Below are 21,899 nucleotides of genomic sequence, written 5' to 3'. Positions count from 1 at the left end.
GTCCCCAGTTTTCCCAGCGGGGCTCTGACCATGACATGACAGCCTTGTCTCAGCTGAGCATTCGATCTTTTTCAGGTTTTTAAGTCCTCAGTTTGGTCTTCAGCCTTTCCTGCTTTCCCACAATGGGAAAAAAGGCCCGCTTCTCCACTGCTAAGGATGTCCTCTGGCCTTCACACCTGCTTTTTCAACTGTTTAACTGTCCTCAGGCCCTGTTGGGGCCAATGCCACCGAACAGCCAGCTGCTGGAGTCACTGCCCTCGAGTGCCTTACTCTTCCTTCCCAGGTCCCTGAACTATTGCATCCACAAGCGTATTTCCTCCACATTTACATTCTGTCAAGTGACCTTCAGCAATTTTGGCAATTGAGATTCCAGGGCCATGGGTGGAGATCCTGATCCTTCTGGGTACTGAGTGATCCCGTCCCCAAACCCTATCTTTACTGCCTGCCTTCTCAGATCCTTCCTGGTGTCAACCATATCCATTTGGATCCCCCAGGAGACAGGTGGTAGTATGGAGTTGAGAGCGTAAGAGGTTCATTAGAAGGTAATACCTGTAAAAGATACAGGAGGAGGAAGCAGAGGTAGATAGGGAGAACCCCAGTGACTTCTTATGAGAATGTTAGGAGAATGTCTTATTTGACAGTCTCAGTCAGCCCACTTATGGCATTCGACAGGAATGTCACACAGGAAGACTCACAAAATGCATCTCCATGACTGCCGTGGAAACTTCTGGAAGCCGGGTCAGGGACAGAAGCCTTCTCATTCCAGGGGTCGCAGTGTGCAGAGTTTGGGGGTTTTTAGCTGGTTCTGTTACCCAAACTAGAGAGGCACAGGAGGTTTTGGGGTCCAAGCCACCAGTTTTATTTTGAAAATTTTTTCTTGGCAGGGGTCAATGAGCCTTTGTATTCAAAACCTTTTAAATCTGACGTGAAGTTTAGACATACATCAGGGAAAGAAGATATTTGGGGAGTGGAAGCAAGAAAGGGGTCAGGGAAAAGGGAAAATTTCAAAAACTTTCTCTTGTAAGTCCTCTTAGTCCCTAGGGAGCACAGGAATCATATCCAAGGATCAACAATGACTTTCTCTTCCTTTCTGCCTGCTCAGCATCTTGAAGCTATCAGAGGGGGGTGATAGTGTTTAAAATCATTATCTCCTCAGGAGATTCCTAACAAACCATTAAGTGTTTATTTAAAAAGAACATTTTTTTTTTTTCGTCTCTAGTATAAACCCATCCAGTCCTGTAAGAATGAGAAGACTTCTGAGGTTTTTCCCACTGGAAAGGTAAAATTTATTACATTTTTCACCAAGCCCCTTGGCCCGGGTGACACCCATAAGATGGGATGTGTCCTCTGTTCAGAAGGTGGATGCCCAGAGCTACACCCCTCGTTGCTTTGCATGTTCCCCAAAGTGCACCCTCTGCTACTCAAGCCCTTAGCCGGGCTTGGTCACAGCCCGTGGGCGGGGTCCATGTCGGGCAGGTGCAGCCCAGGTTGTGGACACAAGGCCCTGGCCCTCTGGTCCCATGATCTGGCCCAAGCTGAGAAAGGGAACGGGATGGGGGGTGCGTGTGAAGGTGCACACATTCTACGGGACGGAGATTGAGCTCACTACTCAGTGAGTGAGGCCCTCCCAGCCCCCTTTGATCACGAGCATGACTTTGCTGGGAAGACCATGAGGTGGGACATCATCAATACCAGGATACAATTTGTGTATTGTGTCCATCCCGTATTCTAGTGGTGACACTGCGGACAACTTCCCTCTTAGTGTCTCCACGAAAAAGAGGGGCTCTGTCATCTGCCTGGAAGCAGGAAGATTCCAAAGACCCACCACGTGCTTTGTCCACCTTGATCACAACCGTACCCCGCCCCGCATCTTGGTGCGGCGGCCGCGGGACAGGCTCCGTGATCGACAATGATCAGCTGTTGTCCTGATGATAGTGCTGGTTATTACGGTCGAAAACGACACTGTTCGTAGGGAAAACATTAGCTAAATACGGCTATATAGACTTAAATTGGAATTCGTTAAAATTAAAACCCAGTTACTGGTACAAGGTGCGTTTCAAGTGCTCAGTAGCCACATGTGGCCAATGGCTACCCTACTGGACAGCACAAATACACAGTTTCACCATCACAGACAGTGCTATTGGCCAGTCATGGTCTAAATAAGATGACACGTGGTCTCTCATGGTGTTACAGCTAGAGCGCAAGCCTCACCAGCTGTTGGTCCAGATGTTCCCTCGCTGGTGCACGTCTTGTGGTTCTCAGAGCTGCTCAGGCAGGGTATCTGATGGGAGGAACAAGGTTGGGGTGACAGAGCCAGACCAGGAGCCCTCTGCATCCCTCCCCTTGCCATTATGGCTGCAGGGTCCCCCTTCGCCCACCTCTCTTTTCCAAAACTATGTCTTTCTTTTTTGTTTAATTTTTTAAATCTTTATTTTTGAGAGAGAGAGACAGCGTGTGAGCAGGGGAGGAGCAGAGAGAGAGGGAGACACAGAATCGGGAGCAGGCTCCGGGCTCTGAGCTGTCAGCACAGAGCCTGACGTGGGGCTCGAACTCACGAACTGTGAGATCATGACCTGAGCCGAAGTCAGACGCTCAACCGACTGGGTCACCCAGGCGGCCCTCCAAAACCACATCTTTGGCATCTTGTATGGATCACAGAACCCAGCCCTTAACTGTCTTATAACCAATATCTTTTCTCAACTCCTGGTTACCTGTTAGCTGGTGACCTGGTTACTGGGTACCTGGTTTATTGAGAGGAGAGGAATCATTCTGTGCCCCCTACAGACTCAGGCCTAGTGATGGATGTCCTAATGTGAGCTTCATGAAAATGGGTGAAAAGTCTCACGGTCCAGATTCGCTGGGACTCGACCTCCCAACTCCTGTAAGTTGCTGTATCACAAAATCGCCAGGAGATGGCAGACAAACCCCACAGTAAACCAGAGAGAGCACCCAGATCTTAAAAATACTGGGACAGTGATAAGGTGATAGTGGCCCATTATCAACAGGGAAGCACCTAGGGCTTGAACGGATTCTCTGGGTGTGACAGGGAACACCCGGAAAGAGACGCCTGTGTGCTGACTTGTGGGGAAAATCCCACTCAGTGTTCTGCTGGGTCACTGGAAGCCGGGTCCCGCCCATCTCCTGTGGACTGAATCGTGAGCCCCCCAAATGTATATGTTGAAGCGTTAGCTCCCAGTGTGGCTGTTTTCAGAGATAAGGCCTATAATTAAGGTTAAATGAGGTCATACGGTGGGTCCCTGTGCTGATGGGATCAGTGTCCTTATAAGAAGAGATACTGGGGCGCCTGGGTGGCGCAGTCGGTTGAGCGTCCGACTTCAGCCAGGTCACGATCTCGCGGTCCGTGAGTTCGAGCCCCGCGTCGGGCTCTGGGCTGATGGCTCAGAGCCTGGAGCCTGTTTCCGATTCTGTGTCTCCCTCTCTCTCTGCCCCTCCCCCGTTCATGCTGTGTCTCTCTCTGTCCCAAAAATAAATAAACGTTGAAAAAAAAAAAAATTAAAAAAAAAAAAAAAAAAGAAGAGATACTGTAGAGTTGACTTTCCTCCTACACGCAAGCTCCAAGGCAGGCCATGTGAGACCATGTTGAGAAGGTGGCATTTTGATAACCAGGGAGAGGGCCGTCACCAGAAAGTGAATCTTACTGGATCTTGATCTTGGGCTTTCTAACCTCTTGGATTCGGAGGAAATAAATTTCTGTTGTAGAAGCCTCCCAGCCTCTGGGATTTTAGCATGACGGCCTGAACCGACTAATATCCCCTTCTCACCCTGTCTGGGCTGGAGAGGCCTCAGGGGACACTTCAGGGACATGGGGAACTTCGCCCCTTTTCCTCCTGCTGTTCTGACTGGTGAGGAAGGAGGACTCAGGTTTCATCCTCAGTTGTTTGCATTAAAGTCAGACATTTCCCTGAAGATGAAGCTGTTAGCCTGTTTTGTTTTCTGATCAGAAATATATCCAACTGAATGAGTTACCTGCTTGCTATTAATGTTTGGCGATGTCCGTGTTGGCTTCCCCCTCGATGCCAGTGGGGATACTCTATCCTGTGTCCCAGGAGAGAGGGTCACCGTTCCCCGCAGGGCCAGCCAGCATATGAACACTGCCGTAGCCTGAAATCAGCAGAAACCAGGAAGGGCTCCGGGGCTCCTGCTCACTCACTCTGCCCCCTGGACGCGATGCCTGTCTGGTCAGGGGCAGCGGGTGTGGACAGAAGTCACTCGCATCATCAATGACCGAGATGCTTGCAGGAACACAGGTCCTGTCCTCCTGTCGCCTCTCGGGGGCACAAACCTCACCCGGCTGTCACTCCTGCCCTGGGGCTGCTGAAGGTCTGGGACCTTGTCGGCCACAGGGGTAGGGCCGACAGCTCTGACATGGCATCCCCCCTCCTCTTCCTGCCCCTGGCTCCCAGGCTCCTCATCCGGGCACCTCCAGTGTGTCTCCTCTTGGTCACCGAGTGGAAGTGCAGGGTGTGTGTGCAGCTCCTGCTCTGGATTCACCCACCCCAGGTCCCCTTGCTTCCCGCACAGGCCATTCACGCCTACAGACGACAGCCTTGTTCCCTCACACATCCGGGCCCTTGTTAACCTGCAGTTCTGACTCCACCTCAGAATCCTCTGTTGGTAAGTGCTGGTTCTCGGAAACCAGAAAGTAAACTATAAACACTCAGGATCTTGCACATGGGGACAGACCCGCCCACTGAGACCCGCGTCCTGGAGGCCGTGGGTGGCAGTGAGAGCTGGGCAGGGAGATCACGCCTGGCAGGGAGTCAGACACGAGGCTGTGACCAGGCCATGGAGAGGTTTGTCTGTGAGCACACATGTCCCTGAGGCCACCTGTGCTGTTGCTACTGACAGGAGCCCCAGGGGGAGCCACTGCCACTGGCTGGACTCTGGAGAGAAAATGTCTGTCTTCTCAAGGCCCAGACCTTGAGACGCTGCATGAGTCTGACCCAGCACCTGCGGCTTCCGAGGTCCCCAGACACCCCTCAGGTCATTCAGAGTCCTCAGCAATGGGCAAGGCGCTGCTGAGCCCAGCAGGTCAGGAACATGGGGTCCTGCGTTCAGGACGCTCCTGCTCTGTCCTATGGGACCCATAGGGCTGAGAACTCATGGTTGGTTTTAAATGTTTATGACCATTTATTTATCAAAGTTTAAAATCGTGCATTATACCAGTAGTCAAAGTCATTTCTGTTTGTATATAAATACACACATTATTTTTATTTACGTTACAGATAAATATTACATATAAATATAATGTACATAGAACATATATTTAATTTAACATGTAAAGTTTATACATAGTGTTTGCGCATAACATTTAAGTGATATAATTGCTTGTTTATTTAACAGATGTTCCCTTTCTTTCTTTTTTTTTTTTAACGTTTATTTATTTTTGAGACAGAGAGAGACAGAGCATGAATGGGGGAGGGTCAGCGAGAGAGGGAGACACAGAATCCGAAACAGGCTCCAGGCTCTGAGCGGTCAGCACAGAGCCCGACGCGGGGCTCGAACTCACGGACCGCAAGATCATGACCTGAGCTGAAGTCGGATGCTTAACCGACTGAGCCACCCAGGCGCCCCTGTTCCCTTTCTTTCTAACCAGAACAGAGTCGGGCTGAGTAAAGACTCAAGGGTGGGGACATTTGCTGACCTCCCTCTTTGGGCTCCAGAGGGGCCGGTGCCACTGAGGACCCAAGAGCAGCTCTGAGAACAGCAGACTCCACAGATGCCCAGCTCGGAGGTCCTAGTCACTCCACTGTCACCCCGGCCTCTGGGCTCTTGGCTTAGGTTCAGCACACGTCAATTCTAATAATTCCCAACCTCAGACTTGTTGTTATTGCTTCACTTACCTCAAAAGTTTCTTTCATTTTCTCCCAAAATTACTCTAACTTGAAAAGATGGGGAAGGGGAAGGGCCTGGCTAGGCCTTCAACCTGCCATCTAGCAGAAGACAGACATCATCATACATTTGTGTGTATGTGTTTGAAGGAGTCAGAGGCATAAAGACAGGAAGCCATAAATAGCGATACCCTCCATGGCATCTTAGTCACGCCGTGCCCATGGCTAGAGAGACCCAAGCACTTGGAAGAGGTTATCAGTTCTACTCTCTCTGTCTCCACGTCTCTGTTCATATGCTAAGCATGAAACAGCCTTTCGTTCTACCTAATTCCTCCTTCCTCCAGGGGCCATTAACATAGAATTGTGGTCAAGAAACAGTCAAGAAAATTTGCAAATGACCAAGTCAGGGGATTAGGTGGGTCTCCTCAACCCCAGCCCATGCTTGCCAATTTCCCTTCTTTCTTGGGTCTGTTCAAAGGGGAGACGCTGAGGCATCCAGCCGGTTGCCATCAGAAGATGCCTTTTGAGCATTGATTAAGACAACCTTCCAGGCAGTTAATGCGGGATTCCTGGGATGGGAAGGACGACGGTGGTGCTGAATTCCCCCCATGGAGGAGACCAGAGTGTGCCCTGAGAGGCTGTGCACGTGGGAAGCAGATGTAGGCCCACAGCCTTCGGAGTCCGCAGGTGGGGACCTCTTATCAAAGAGCCACAGGCACCCGAGTTGGGTTCTCATTAGGATGACGTATCTTATCATGGCCATCACAGCCTGTCACGTAGGTGGGCACCCATCTTCAGCGATGCCTCCACAAGGCCCCAAATGCAAGGGCTGTCATGTTCCCCAGGGGAGGCGGGATGGACCTGACCGGATGAAGCAGGCTTCGTCCTGGCTCATGTAGGAGGGAGCCCGCAGGGGAGACACCATAGTCCCCATTCAGAGGGCACATGAGCACCTGAAGTTTAGGAGAAAGAAGTTTCTCCTAAATTTACTGACTGCCTGTAAACTTGAGGGCCTCCCACCTACCCACAGACGTTCTCCTCTGCGGCTGTAGGAGTCCAGCATCCGGAGTGGGTCTATGCAGGCCCGCTAGAAACACATCATGGAGAGCTGCTTCCTGCTGGACCCTCAAGGCAGGGTCCTCTTTTCTTTTGTTCATTGTCAAGGGTCCTGTAAAGGCTGAGGCCTCACCCACTCCCTGGGCTCTGAATGCTCCCTGCCGGCACGTTTCTAGGGACTCAGGTGCAGTTCCTCTGGAGCCTGGTTTCCCGGAGGGCAGTTCAGGGGGGAGGCCAGTTAGGAAATCCTCTCTCCTAAGTGAGTGTGGCTGCTACTTCGTGCGTGGCCCCTGCCGTGCACCATAAATGCCACTTCTCTCTTTTTAGCATCGAGTGTGGACACCGTCTTGACCCAGAAGCCAGCCTCCCTGTCTGTGTCTCCAGGAGAGAGTTCACCACTTCCTGTCAAGCCAGTGCCAATGTGCACGGAGAAGTATTTTGGATCCGGATAAAACTTGGACAAAGACTCGAACCCCTTATACCTCACGTCCCTACGTTGGCCCCCACCGTCCCCGCCTGGCGTAGCAGCAAGAAAGGGAGCTGACTAAGCCTTCAGCCTCAGCACCCTGGAGCCCGGGGGCTTCGGGGAGTATTCCTGCCTGCACGACTGACTCTGCCCAACCAGGGTGGGGCAGCCTGTGCACAAACCTCCTACTGCCTGCTGGGCCTGGGTTTCTAGGGAAGCTGCCTGCAGCCAGCGGCCAGGACCATGTTCCGGAGAGATGTAGGACACGTGAAACTCCTGATTGGAAAGACGTTTCCCCCCCCCTCGGTGGATACCATCAGGCTTGCACTTCAGTGCACCTCTGCTGACTTCCAAGGGCCTTCTCTGTGCCTCTCGGCTCTCTCTGCAGCTGGGGAACCAGCTCTGCCCGCACGCGTGGCCCATCACTCGCCTGGAAGGAGCACCCTCTAGGACAGCCCTCGGTTGTGACTGACAGGAGGTCTATACAATACCCTAGCTCCTCTCAGCTGGAATCACCTGGAGACCTTATCCCCTTGTCTCCATGGGGGGCTGAGATCCAGGCGTCCTCACCCATAGCTGGCCTGCTGATGGGCCGTTCACCATCCTCCTTCTTCTCCCTGTCTCACTCCCCTGCTCCCCTGGCAGCGTGGCCTGCACCTCTGTAATGTGCTGCCCGCACAGGAATCCTGAGCATCTCAGAGAAAGTTCTGTCCATGTCTGTTAGGTCCGTTTGGTCTACACTGTTGTTCAAATCAACCGTTTATTGATTTTTCTCTGTGGCTGTTTTTATCTACTGTTGAAAGTGGGGTGTTGATGTTTCTACTGTTATTGTATCACTGCCTGTTTTTCCCTTCGGATCTGTCAATATTTGCTTTTCATGTTTATGTCTCTGGTGTTGGGTGTGTGTAAATGTGTAATTGTTATCTTACTGTTGAGTTGATCTTTCATCATTACAATTACCTTCTTTTTCCTCTAGAGACAGTTTTGGGTTTTTTTTTTACTTAAGATCTATTTTGTCTGGTGTAAGGATAGCCATCCCTATTTTCTTTTAGTTACTCATTGTATAGAGTATCTTTTCCCATCACTTCACTCTCAGTCTGTGTGTGTCTTTATTTATTTATTTATTTATTTATTTATTTATTTTCAACATTTATTTATTTTTGGGACAGAGAGAGACAGAGCATGAACGGGGGAGGGGCAGAGAGAGAGGGAGACACAGAATCGGAAACAGGCTCCAGGCTCTGAGCCATCAGCCCAGAGCCCGACGCGGGGCTCGAACTCACGGACCGCGAGATCGTGACCTGGCTGAAGTCGGACGCTCAACCGACTGCGCCACCCAGGCGCCCCTGTGTGTGTCTTTAAAGGTAAAGTGAGTCTTTGTAGACAGCATGTCTCTGAATCCACTTTTTTAATTCTATTCAGCTACTCTATACTTTTTGATTCAGAGAATTTAATCTATTTACATTTGTAGTAATTACTGATAGGTGAGGACTTGTTATTGCCATCTTGTTCATTGTTCTGTCAGTTCTGGAGTTGATTTGTTCCTTTTTTAAAAAAATTTTTTAATGTTTATTTTTGAGAGAGAGGGAGCAGGGGAGAGGCAGAGAGAGGGAGACACAGAATCTGAAGTAGGTTCTAGGCTCTGAGCTGTCAGCACGGAACCTGAGGCGGGTCTCGAACCCACGAACTGTGAGATCATGACCTGAGCTGAAGTTGGACGCTTAACTGACTGAGCCACCCAGGTGCCCCTGATTTGTGCCTTGTATGTCTTCCTTTGTTATTTAAATTTTTATGGTGATTCTCTTTGATTCTTTTCTCTTTATCTTTTGTGTACGTATTATATGTTTTTCCCTTTGTGATAATATCAAGGCTTGTATAACACACTTTCAGTTATAACCATCTCCTTTACATTGATGATAACTACAATCACATATAAAAATGTTCACTTCTACTACCCCCATATTTTGTTCTTTTACTCAGAGTTTACTTTTTTTGTAATATTAAGGTTAAACTAATAGAACTTTTTAGTTTTTAACATAACTCTTTTTAAGGTTAACCTTTTTAAAGTTTATTTATGTATTTATTTAGAGAGAGAGTGTGTGCAAGTGTGTGCTTGAGCGGGGGAGGGGTAGAGAGAGAAGGGAAGAGAGTATCCCAAGCAGGCTTGGTGCTGAACTATGAGATCATGACCTGAGCCAAGATCCAGAGTCGGACGCTTAACTGACGGAGCCACGCAAGCCCCCCAAGGTTAACTTTTATATGCGGGTTAAAAGTGTTTCACATACCACCATCGCAGTGTTGTGTTATGTTTTTGCCTATATATTTACCTTTACCGGTGAGATTTATGTTTTCATGTGAGTCATATTTCTGCTTATTCTGTTTCATTTCACTCCCAGAGGGCTGGGGCTGAGGGCGGGGCTGGGTTGGGGGTGGGGGGTGCACAGTGGTGCAGGCACTGGGCAGCTTCATCAGATGGGATCCATGTTGAGGAAGGTTGTGGGGTCCTCAGCTATGAAGGCTGGTGGCTCCCACCCCTGGGGAAGGCTGCTAGCATCCTGTTCTCCTTTTCCTCCAGGGGGGGAAGTAGAACTCAGAGGGATTCTTCTTGGTGCTGCACTGTGGCGGTCTGGGGGGATGGGGTGACATAGGTGAGATGCCTCCCACACTTTGTATGCAGCCATCCTCGGTGTTTGTGCTCCATTAGTTTGCTGCAGTTTCTTAATTGCAGCACGGAACCCTCTCAGAGCTACTTTTGTACAGGAGTAGCCACTAAACCATTGTCAAGGTAGGAGGACAAAGGGTGGGACTGCCTAGTCCACCATCTTGCTAACATCACACTCCACCAAAAAAATGTTCACCGATCCATTTAGGTACAGCATTAGAAAGTCAGCCACGTAGGCTACAAAGAATGGTGTGGAACTTCGCTGACCCCCATTTGTATTCATTTCTTATGGCTATGGTAGCAAGTTATCTAAATAACTTGGTGGTGAATTAAAATAACAAATTTATTCTTTAAAAAAATTTTTTTAATGCCTATTTATTTTTGAAGGAGACAGAACATGAACAGGGGAGGAGCAGAGAGAGAGAGAGAGAGAGAGACAGAATCTGAAGCAGGCTCCAGGCTCTGAGTTGTCAGCACAGAGCCCGGCGAAGGGCTGAAACTTACGGACCGTGAGATCATGACCTACGCTGAAGTTGGACGCTTAATCTACTGAGCCACCCAGGCACCCCCCAGAAATTTATTCTTTCACAGTTCTGGAGGCCAGAAATCTGGGCCAAGATCAGGGTGTAGCAAGGTCACGCTGAAGACAGAGGCTACAGGGGAGAATCCATGCTTTACCTCTTCCAGGTTCTTCTGGCTGCTGGTACTCCAATCCCCACCTCCTTCTTCACTTGGCCTTCTCTGCTGTCTGTGTTCAACCCCCTCTGCCTTTCTCATAAGGACACTTGTGATTGCCCCTACTTTAATTCAAGATAATCTCCCCATCTCAAGATCCTTAATTTAACCACAAAGACCCTTTTTCATGTCAGGAACATTTATGGATGGCAGGATTAGGATCTGATACCTTTAGGGACCATGACAGCCTTCTGTACTATTGTGGTACCAACTCTCTATGAATATGCACACCTCTCTCTCTCTCTCTCTCTCTCTCTCCTTCCTTCTGTCTCTCTTTCTCTCTCTCAGGTTCATAATGCATTTCTCTAGGTGTATCCAATGCCAACTGTGTCCAGGCTCGGAGGGGTACACGAAGGAAGGTCTTTCTCAGAATTTGTTTAATGACCGGTTTTGTCATCTATTATGTTGCAGAAAAAAGACATGGCCAGAGATAGCCCTTAACCATCGGGGAAGAAGCTGTCTCTATGTATAAAGTCCTGGGCTTTTATTCTTTGGATCTCTGATGCTACGTAGGGGCGATGGTCCTCAGCTCTCATGGAGGATGTGGGTGGCCACTCTCAGATATGATCTACTTTTGCTGCCTTTTCTTATCCTTTTCATTTATTGGCTGAGTGGCATACCTAACTTTCCCGAAGTGTGGAAATGACTATAATTTGGTGATATTTTTCTTAAGTTCATGGGGCACTTTGAAATGTTTTACAAAGTCTGGGTTAAGAATCATTTTTCTGGGGGCGCCTGGGTGGCTCAGTTGGTTGAGCGTCCTACTTCGGCTCAGGTCATGATCTCACGGTCCGTGAGTTCGAGCCCCGCGTCGGGCTCTGTGCTAATGGCTCAGAGCCTGAAGCCTGTTTCGGATTCTGTGTGTCTCTCTCTCTCTGACACTCCCCCGTTCATGCTCTGTCTCTCTCTATATCAAAAATAAATAAACGTTAAAAAAAAATTTTTTTTAAAGAATCATTTTTCTGGACATGTCTTGGTTCAGGAGATGGGAGAAATCCCTCAATTAGGAACATAATACCCTATTGTTGCTCTGATTTGTGACACAAAAATCACATTCTTGCCTACCTGCCCCTCACCTGACCTCAGCTACTGCTGAAGACTATTAGTTAGGATGATCCACATTCCTACCAAATTCATACATGTCTCCCCTCTAGGACAGGTAATAGGGATTCATGAAAATGTCTTGCTGTCATATTGCAGTGATGAATCAGGCCAACACTGGCCCAGGGAGGCTCTGTGTGACTCAGCCTCTCAAGTGCCCAGCCAAGAACCCAAGGCACCTGGTAAGACATCATCTCTAAGTCAGCTGACACCCTGGGACCACATCACCATGAGAGTGTAGCCTGTGGGCAAGTCCCTGGGGGTCGGAAGAATCCCTTCTACCCAACTATCTCCCTCACCTTTACTCCTGCCCCATGACTGGAGAAGAGTAACATTGGAGAAAGACAGGAGCTTCTGGGCTGTGCCTGCTGGTGGGGACTTCTTTTCACAGAACAGGGCTATTGTTCCTCAGCCCTAGACATACAAATATTGAAATCTTTAGTTCCTACCTTCAAGGAAGTCATTGCCTATTAGGGGAAGTGGACCCCTAGATACATAAATAATTACATACTCATGAATACATACGTATTACAGCTTAACTGAGATGTGCTGTGGTTATAACAAAGATAAAATAAGGGTATGGAGGGAAGAGGGGCACTGGCTAGGGGAGCTGGGAAAACTGCGCAGAGAGGAGAGATTTCAAAGAGGAAAAGGGATTTTTAGGGGGACGAGGTGGGGGAGAGTACTACCTTCTCCAGGTAGAGGGTGAGGCAGCACTCACTGCTGATGGTTCCTTCTTCATTCCCTAGGGCAGCACAGGACACTTCTCTCCTTGCCCCCAGGGCCAGGGGTGAGGGAAGCCCTACCTTTCTCCCCCAAGAACTGTGGTGCTCTGCAAAGGTCACTCTGAGCTCCTTTCTATATGCCTAGTATTTTAGACTTTGCCCAACTATGGGATGTTGAGGAGTTTCTAAGTTTAGATGGCTACGAATCAGTTTCCAGCGGACAGGACATCTCCCATGGAGAAGAGGATGATTATTGAAGAGATTTCATCAGGCCAGGGACACTTGGTGCAAATCCAGCCCTCACCCTCCACCCCTTTTCCTTCAGAGGCTGTCCCACTTGCTGGCAGGACTGAATCTCTTAGAGCAGTGAGCTCGCTTCTGTCACACACAATACAACACCCACACCCTGGTCCCACCAGCCCAGATCAGCAGCGCTGGGTCTGGAGCTGCTTTCCTGCTACCCACTAGCAGATCTGTAGCAGAGGAAGCTGCACAATCTCTCTGTCTGCAGCTTGATGCTGTCTCTCTCCACTCTGTGGCTGTGGCACCTACACGGGACTGCCGTCTAGAAATCAGGGAGGCATCCGGTGACCATACATAGACTCACTTTCTCTCTGACCACATCAGCCTCCTTGTTTGCATTTCAACCCTTCTTGACATGTGGATTCTTCCTTGGTCATGAAAGATTCTTTTGTAGAGCCAATAAAAAACTTTACTTCCAGTGAAAAGACAATAATCTACACCTAAATGCCTCCTTAAATTCCTGGGGGAATCGTAATGCCAGTAGTGGGGTTGTTCAGCCCTCTTGGTTTCCCAGAACTCAGTTTCTCTGAACACTGGTAGGTTCTAAAAGCAAAACACGCAGGGTTATCACAGGTCTGTGTCCTGCCCCTGGGGACCTGCTACTACCTCATTTCCCTGTGTTCTGTTGACCCATTACAGTAGTTGACAGGGTCTCCCTTAGAGACACTGATGACAAACAGACAACCAGATAGACAGAGAAAAAGAAGGGAACCAGATTGAACCACACAGGCGTGCTCCATGGAGGTAGCTAGAAGGACACTGAAAAGAGCTTCCCGACCTCCCAGAAGGTACTCCCAAAACTTCATCCCCATTGTCCTCTCTGGGTCCTATCCAAGGGAACTTGGAGTTACGACCTTGCCTTGGAAGGCTACAGAAGAGTGCAGAAGATCTGTCCTGAGACCCTGGGGCTTCTCCAGCTTCCAACACACAAGACAGAAGGCCAAGGCCACAGCTGTGGTCTCCAGGGGGCAGAAGACACCATCCCTTCTCCTGAGACATGGGCCGGACACAGTGCTACGTTGTGTGTAGCAATGTGTATCCAAATTCTCTCTGTGGGCAGCTGGCTTCTTATATTCACTATTTTCTTCCACCCCAGCTTAACTTCGATTTTAATTACCAGCCTTTGTTGGTAGTGGTTGTATATATTCTCTGTGATAAAGCACTTTGGCATCACTATTTTGTGTTATCTGCCTGGTCTTGGCCTCAGTCAATGGTTAACTTGGCATCTAGTTAGAGCAGAAAATAGAGAAGACCCCATCTCTGTAACAAGAGATCCTCGAGCGATCGCTCGCTCCATGCAGGCATTTGGCCATCTCCAATGAGGCCAATCACCAATGAGGTGACCTCCATCTCAGCCTCTGGAGAGGAGCTCTGTGAATGGGCCATTCTCACTGGTCCCACTAGAAGATAGCCTTAGCTGTCTTCTACCCACTAGAAGATAGCCTTAGCTTCTGTGGGATCAGTGACACCTCCATCACCTCCTCCAGCAGCAGGTGGGGTGAGCCTGCCCGCCTTGAGAGGCACTAGAGAAGAGCTCTGTTAGGCCATCAGACATGCAAATCACCTCCAAGGAGACCTGTGCTTATTTAACCCTGGGACATGGGCCCCTGTTCCAGAGCAGCCCTGACCATTATCTACCTGTCCAGCCCTCTTGCCTTTTGGTCCAGAAACAGCAGATTCAGGGGACACTCCAAGATGAGCTTCCAGACCCAGCTCTTCTGTCTCCTGGTGATGGGCTTTCAGGGTAAGCATGTTTCCCACTGCTCATCGTGAGCTGGACCTTTAGCCTTTGACACAGAGACCATATGCTCAAAAGGGGGTTGGGGCAATTATAGTGGGATATGTAGCATTGTTTTTATTTAACTGTTAGTAGGAAATCCAGGCACAGAGCCCCAGGCTGACAATGAGGCAGAGGCACAAACAGCTTTGAAGCTGTCCTTGGACCCCGGAAAACCAGGGAGCACCCTGTCCATGTTCCCACCCCAGGTCCACCAGCCTTTGGAGGCTCACCAGGGATCCATTTAGGCTACAAAGGAGAGACTCATCCATCAGTCTCTCAGGGTGAGGCTCTGCCCTGTTGGTCACCTTTCATAACTTGTCCTGGGCCCCAGGACGCATGGACAACAACATGAATTCTTGGACACAGGCAAAGGTGGGAAGGCCCAGGGGCACTTGATTTCCGGTTTGTGCCACGTTTAAGCATGACGTGGCTCTTCTGAGCATCCACGTTTCCTCGAAGGCTTTGAGCGAAATAATACACTGCGGTGCCCGGGTGGGGTGTCGTTGCAGGCAGCGGAGGGTGGCACGTCCTGACTCAGGCCCCAGAGACCCTGGCAGCATCTCGGGACAGCTTAGTCTCCATCACCTGTAGAAGCAGCACGGAGGTAGGTACCTCCATGGCGTGGTACCAACAGAAACCCAATGAGGCTCCCAGGCTGCTCATCTTTGGGGCGTCTGCCCGGGCCGCCGGAACCCCTTCCAGGTTCCGGGGAAGTGGCTCTGGCTCGGACTTCTCCCTCACCATCCACGGAGTGGAGGCTGAGGACGTCGGGATATATTACTGTCAGCAGCACTTCAGCTGGCCTCCCACGGCGACACGTCCCCGCACCCAAATCCCCTGTCTGGGTCATGGATGCCGGTTCTCGAACCAAGACACCTGCTTCCTGCAGGAGGCCACGGCGTGAGAGGTGTGACGTGCCTGTATTTGAGATTCCACACCCTGAGAGTCTCTGTCTCCTGACCTGGTGACGCGGGGGCGGGTTGAAGAGTTACTACCTCCCACTGAAGCCAAATCTTCTTTTTAAAAAAAAATTTTTTTAACGTTTATTTATTTTTGAGACAAAGACAGAGCATGAACGGGGGAGGGTCAGGGAGAGAGGGAGACACAGAATCCGAAGCAGCTCCAGGCTCTGAGCCGTCAGCCCAGAGCCCGATGCGGGGCTCGAACTCACAGACCACGAGATCGTGACCTGAGTTGAAGTCGGACGCTTAACCGACTGAGCCACCCAGGTGCCCCTGAAGCCAGATCTTCTTAGAGGGAAACGTGGAAGGGGACAGAGCCAAGCAGTGATCCGGCACAAAGCTTTCGATGGATTTGCTTATTACTGTTCTGTTATCGATTTCAGAACAGAGCACCCCAAAGCTTAACGGCTTAAAAGAACGGCAATTCAGTATCTCTCGTGATTCCGTGGGTTGGCTGGGTGGTTTCTCTGCTGGCTTGCCGGGGCTCGCTCAGGCAGTGGCAGGCAGCTGGCAGATCACCTGGGCGGAAAGACCCAAACTGCTCTCCCCTGTATCTGCCAGCTGGTGCTGTTGTCAGGTGGGGAGCCTCAGGTCTCCTTTTAGTCACACACAAGGGGAGGTGTGGTTAGAGGACCTCCAGCTCCCCCGTGCAGGCTCTAAAGCGTTGAACAGACTATAGAAATGTATAAAGTAATAATAATGCTACTTTTATTATCACCATCCACTAGCAACTGTGACACCTCGGACATCCTGCATCTCTTTATGCCACTGGATGCACAGGACAGCCCCCCACAGTAAAGAAGTTCAGGGTCTGCAAGGTTAACGGTGCCCACGTTGAGAAACCTTGTTTCACGGGTTACTATTTGCATTGACAGCTATCCTAACATACTTTTAGTTAATATTCTCCCACTTGACATACGCGAGCCTTACAAGCCTGTACTGTCACTACCCCCAGGCCAATCTTCGTGCTAATTTTGTCATGCATTTTACTTTTACGTAGGTTTTGAAACTCACAGTATATTCCTCGTGGTGTTGCTTTCAATAGGCAATTGTCTTTAAGGAAACTGCAAAGCAAAAGACAGGTCTTTGATATTTACCTATCATTTCTTTTGTGTTTCTATCTGGTGAAATTTATCTTTTGCCAGAACTTTCCTTTGCATTTCTGTGATGCAGGTCCGATGGTGACACGTTGTCTGTTTCGTTTTCATCTTTAAATGGCTTTATTTTACTTTTATCTTTAAGGATATATTTACTAGAAGTAGCATTCTAAATTAACGTATTTTTCCTTCAGTGCTTGAAGATGCTGTCCCACGGTCAGCTACGCATCTTTTCCTGATAAGAAGTGTGCGGTCCTTTTTCTTGCTCTCCAATACTTTTTTTGTTTTTCCTGCCTGGATTCTTTCAAGGTTTTCTCCTTGTGACCAGTTTTCAGCAGTTCGACGAGGATGTGCCTAAGTGCGATTTTCTTTGTGTTCATCCTATTTGCGGGTTGTTGAGCTTCTTGGATCTGTGGGGTGACATTTTTCATCTGCTTTGGAAGATGTTCAGTCATCATTCAGCTCATAATTCATTTTTTAAAAGTTTTTTTTTTTTACATGTTTAGTTTTGAGAGAGAGAGAGAGACAGAGCAGGAGTGGGAGAAGAGCAGAGAGAGAGGGAGACACAGAATTCAATGCAGGCTCCAGGCTCCGAGCTGTCAGCACAGAGCCGATGCGGGGCTGGAACCCATGAACCGCAAGTTCATGACCTGAGCTGAAGTCGGATACCCAACCGACTGAGCCACCCAGGTGCCCTTCAGCTCGTGGACCGTTGAGGGTTGGCTGGCTGTAGGCTGCTCGAGCATAGCTTCATCTTTGGCAGCTGGACTCTTTTCTACATGGTTTCTAATCTTCTAGCAGCCCAATGAGGATCTGTTCACAGGGAAGTTGCAGGGGCCAAGAAACTGAGGAGGAATTTATGCAAGATCTCTTGAAGCCTGAGCAAGTCACAGGCTAGCCCAGAATCAAAGGCTGAGCATCTAGCCTCTGTCTCCTGAGGGATAGAGCTGCACAGGGCTGTGGCCACAGGAAGGGAAATCACTGGGTGGAAGAATCCTGGAGGGGCCACAGCAGACAGCACAGCACCCACACTGCAGCGGGAGGGGCCAGATTCACTCCGCTGGGAACATGGTGGTTTCAATCTGGGGAACACTGGAGACACTTGGGTCATGTTGACTCTCCGGGGCTGGAGGGAACACCACGCTGACCAAGTTTCCAGCCTCTGCGTGCACGACTCCAGGAAGAAAAACTTGCCATCAGCTGCAGACCAGTGACTTTGGCTTAACAAACCACAAAAACGAGGAGAGGCTCCTAAGTTTTTCGTTTACAAAGTGATTGATCAATGTTCTGGAACCCTCGGCTGCTTCTGTAAAATTTGTGGATTCTGAGGGTAAACAGCAACTCAGAAGCCTTTGTGATACCGGAGAAGATTTTGTCAAACGTATAACTTGCTTTCACAAGTTTGCATCTGTGAACATAAGCCTAATGCACTCAAGCTTGTCACCCAGGGAGGCCTTGTGGTTCTAGCTATTTCCTCTTAGGCAAGGGGACTGCTTTGTTTGTCAAGAGCTGCTGAGCAGAAAAGTTGGCTGAGCTCATAGTAGAGGTGATTCACTCTCTCCTTGATAAAATAATAATATACACCCTTAAGAGTGATTACTGTGTAAGATAGTAGACATGTAGGCTCCTTCCTTCCTTATTTCTTTCCCTCTTTTGTGTGTTTTTTTTCCCTTTGTACATCTATTCTGACGACATTATTTTGGATGTTTAGAGCCTCTCAGAGCAACTTGAACTGTGATATTTTATAATTTACGTATCCAATTTTATGCACAATTTTGCTAAGTTTGTAATTAGAAATTGTACCTTAGATGCATCAGTTAACTTTTATGTGAATTTTTGAACCAGTTCATTCCTATTAAACCAAAAGCATGTGTTACGTTTATTAAACATACAGACTATATATTTTTTTTTAATTTTTTTTTTCAACGTTTATTTATTTTTGGGACAGAGAGAGACAGAGCATGAATGGGGGAGGTGCAGAGAGAGAGGGAGACACAGAATCGGAAAGAGGCTCCAGGCTCTGAGCCATCAACCCAGAGCCCGACGCGGGGCTCGAACCACGGACCGTGAGATCGTGACCTGGCTGAAGTCGGACGCTTAACCGACTGCGCCACCCAGGCGCCCCCAGACTATATTTTTAAATTAGGAATGTTATACGTTATAAATTTGCACAAGGATTTCCAAGTAATAGCAGATAAGCATGGGAGTCAAGGACTCCTTTTTTTCCTGTAGGACTAGAATAAGAAAGGGGAGCCTGGGTGGCTCAGTCGGTTAAGCGTCCAGCTTCGGCTCAGGTCATGATCTCACAGTCGGTGTGTTCAAGCCCCGCGTCGGGCTCTGTGCTGACAGCGCAGAGCCTGGAGCCTGCTTTGGATTCTGTGTCTCCCTCTCTCTCTGCCCCTCCCCTGCTCATGCTCTGCCTCTCTCTGTCTCAAAAATAAAAACATTAAAAAAATTAAAAAAAAAGAATAAGAAAAAACCACTTTGTGCCTTGAATGCCTGCCATCATTAGGAGGAAAGTGACAGGATGAAGGAAGCAATTAAAGGGCATCATAAGACTTTAAATAAGAGAACTTATTTCAAAGATACAAAATCTGTACTAATGATATGAACAGCAAAAGAGAGATGGCGTTGGGATTTTCCCGGGAAAAAAATGCACACACAGGATTTCCAAGTAGGTTGGTTTTAGTCCCGGGTGTTGTAGGGTTACTCACTGGGGAGTCTGAGGAGCAAAGGTCAAGGAAGCCGTTTCCAGAGTTCCTCGAATCAAGCGATTCCGGAATCACGGAAAATCTGCTACGAATAATTTCAGCAGCAGCTCAAAGAAGACGAGTCCCGAGAGATCTCAGAAGCCATGATAAACCTCAAGAATTACAGGAAGCTCATCTGTGGGCTGCACACACTTTGGCCCACAACACCGGTAGGAGGGTAAGGGTTTCCTGCGCTCTTCCAATTTTTAGATCTTATACAAGCACCTTTTACCAACCAAACAAAATCTGGGGCCAAGGAGAAAGGGATTCTGGAAAGTGGTGTCCATGAGAATGTAGAAGGGCAAAGCAGTGATGCTAAGCAGACATATAAGCAATCTGGCCCACTTCTTTGTACTCCAACATCCAAAACACTTGTCTGCCCATGTTTATGTTTCCAATTAAAGTCCAATGGCATTGTGCATCTACCTAATGTGATGCAGCGATCCCAGGCAAACTCCAGACGTGTTCTCCTTCTTCCCCAGAAGGGGATGCTTATTTGTTTTCCAGTTTAGCCACAATCACTTTTACCTTAAGTCATTTGAAGAATGAATTTACCACAAATACACCTTCTTTAAAAAGTAAGGAAAGAGAAGCCGATAGAGCCATCAAGTGCCTAGCTAGTACCCCCCCCCCCCGCCCCCCAGGCCCTGAAGCCATTGTGGGAGTTCAGGAATCAGTACTGATCTCTTCCTTTGTCTTGCTGGGCAATTACCTGGAGCCAAAAACCCATTTAATTCTTGGTAAGGGGAATTCCACGTAGCTGAGCCCGTGCATCACCTCCATCCTTGCCCCCATGGCCACTTAATGTCCGAGCTCAACGAATAAACGCTGGGGTGTCTGCATAACAGGCTAACCGACCCCCACCGAGTTGGTCATCTCGTCTGCCTGATAACTGAGAGCTCCCCGTGCAGGGCATGTGTTGTCACGAGCACTTGCGTAGGACACAAATACTCTTACAGCAAGTGCCTGGTCCAGAGATCCATTCGTAAAACTCTACTTTGGAGCTTCTCGTCACCAACCTCCCAGGCTTGTTTTAGCCAATCTTCTGACCATGTGGCCACACTTTTAATCACTGCCTCTGAGTGAGCGAAGACTCTGCTTCAGTTCACCTCTACGAGAGGTAAAGCGGACTGGAGAAGCCAACTCTGAGTTCTGCCCACTAGATGAAGCTCTTCCTGCATGCTCTCCCCCAACTGTTCTTAAAGTAGTCTGCAAGGGAGGCGCCTGGGTGGCGCAGTCGGTTGGGCGTCCAACTTCAGCCAGGTCACGATCTCGCGGTCCGTGAGTTGGAGCCCCGCGTCGGGCTCGGGCTGATGGCTCAGAGCCTGGAGCCTGTTTCCGATTCTGTGTCTCCCTCTCTCTCTGCCCCTCCCCCGCTCATGCTCTGTCTCTCTCTGTCCCCCAAAAAATAAATAAACGTTGAAAAAAAAAAAGTAGTCTGCAAGGCTACAAAACTCTACGTTTGATCTGAATTTAGGCACATCTTGCGTATAGCCGGACTGCATAAAAATTCAGTGTATACTGGGCCTGAATTATTATTATTTTCTAGGGTCACCTGTCTAAAGAGAATCCACGTAAGGATTAGAATGAAAGAAGGGGAGCAATTCCGCAAGTGTAGGTCCCATGGGAGCTTGAATAACTCACCAGCCCCCTGGACTGCCTCAAGGCCTACCTAGCCTGCATATCCCACTTCTACCTGATGACAGGATACTGCGTGCATACATTACGGCTTGTTGGTAGGTTACCACTCAATTCGTAAGGACCATCAGGTCACATGGCTACTGCAGGATCTATATACAACGTGTCATCTCTACCAGGGCTTAACAGCAAGCCAGGAGCCTATCTCAAAAAGGGAATTGTTATCTGTGAAGAGATCAGAGCACTATTCTAATACCCTCGAGGTCCATACTGTGCTTCTCCTGTTGGGGCTCTCTGAAGCCTCCAAAGGCTCTCTCCCCGTCTGCCACAGGCACTTGAAGCGTCACTGCAATGCTGGGTCATAAAGTCCTCTGCCCGAAGCCCTCACCTGCAGAGTGCCCTTCTCTTCTGGGTCTCACTCAAAACAGGCAACCTTACAGTTTCCTAAATAAATGAGTATATATTGGCTTCAAATCTAAAGAGGACTTCGTGCCGTGGAATCTGTTTCTTAGTTACTGAAAATATGTTTTATTTTTTAAGTCTATTTATTTTTTTTTAAGTAATCTCTACACCCAACACGGGGCTCGAACTCACGACCCCGAGATCAAGTCACATGCTCTTCCAACTGAGCCAGTCAGGCACCTCTGAAAGTGTGCTTTCATCTTGGAGGCAATTTTTTTGACATTCCCCAGACCACTCAACTTCTAGAAACTTCTCCGCAACCAGGACCGTGGAGGAAGTTCGGTGGATTTGCCTTGCACTTCTGTATTCA

The 21,899-nt window shown here is 48.9% G+C and overlaps 1 gene segment (V, D, J or C); it reads left to right on the top strand.

The window, feature by feature from the left end:
• Positions 1 to 14,484: 14,484 nt before the first annotated feature.
• Positions 14,485 to 15,584, top strand: LOC123581417. The segment is given in 2 exon segments: positions 14,485 to 14,644; positions 15,190 to 15,584. Coding segments are annotated over 2 exon segments (540 nt in total).
• Positions 15,585 to 21,899: the final 6,315 nt, after the last annotated feature.

This window comes from Leopardus geoffroyi, chromosome A3 (genome assembly GCF_018350155.1).
Source record: "Leopardus geoffroyi isolate Oge1 chromosome A3, O.geoffroyi_Oge1_pat1.0, whole genome shotgun sequence".
Classification (NCBI taxonomy): Eukaryota; Metazoa; Chordata; class Mammalia; order Carnivora; family Felidae; genus Leopardus; species Leopardus geoffroyi.
This window is presented reverse-complemented; position numbering and strand designations above follow the sequence as displayed.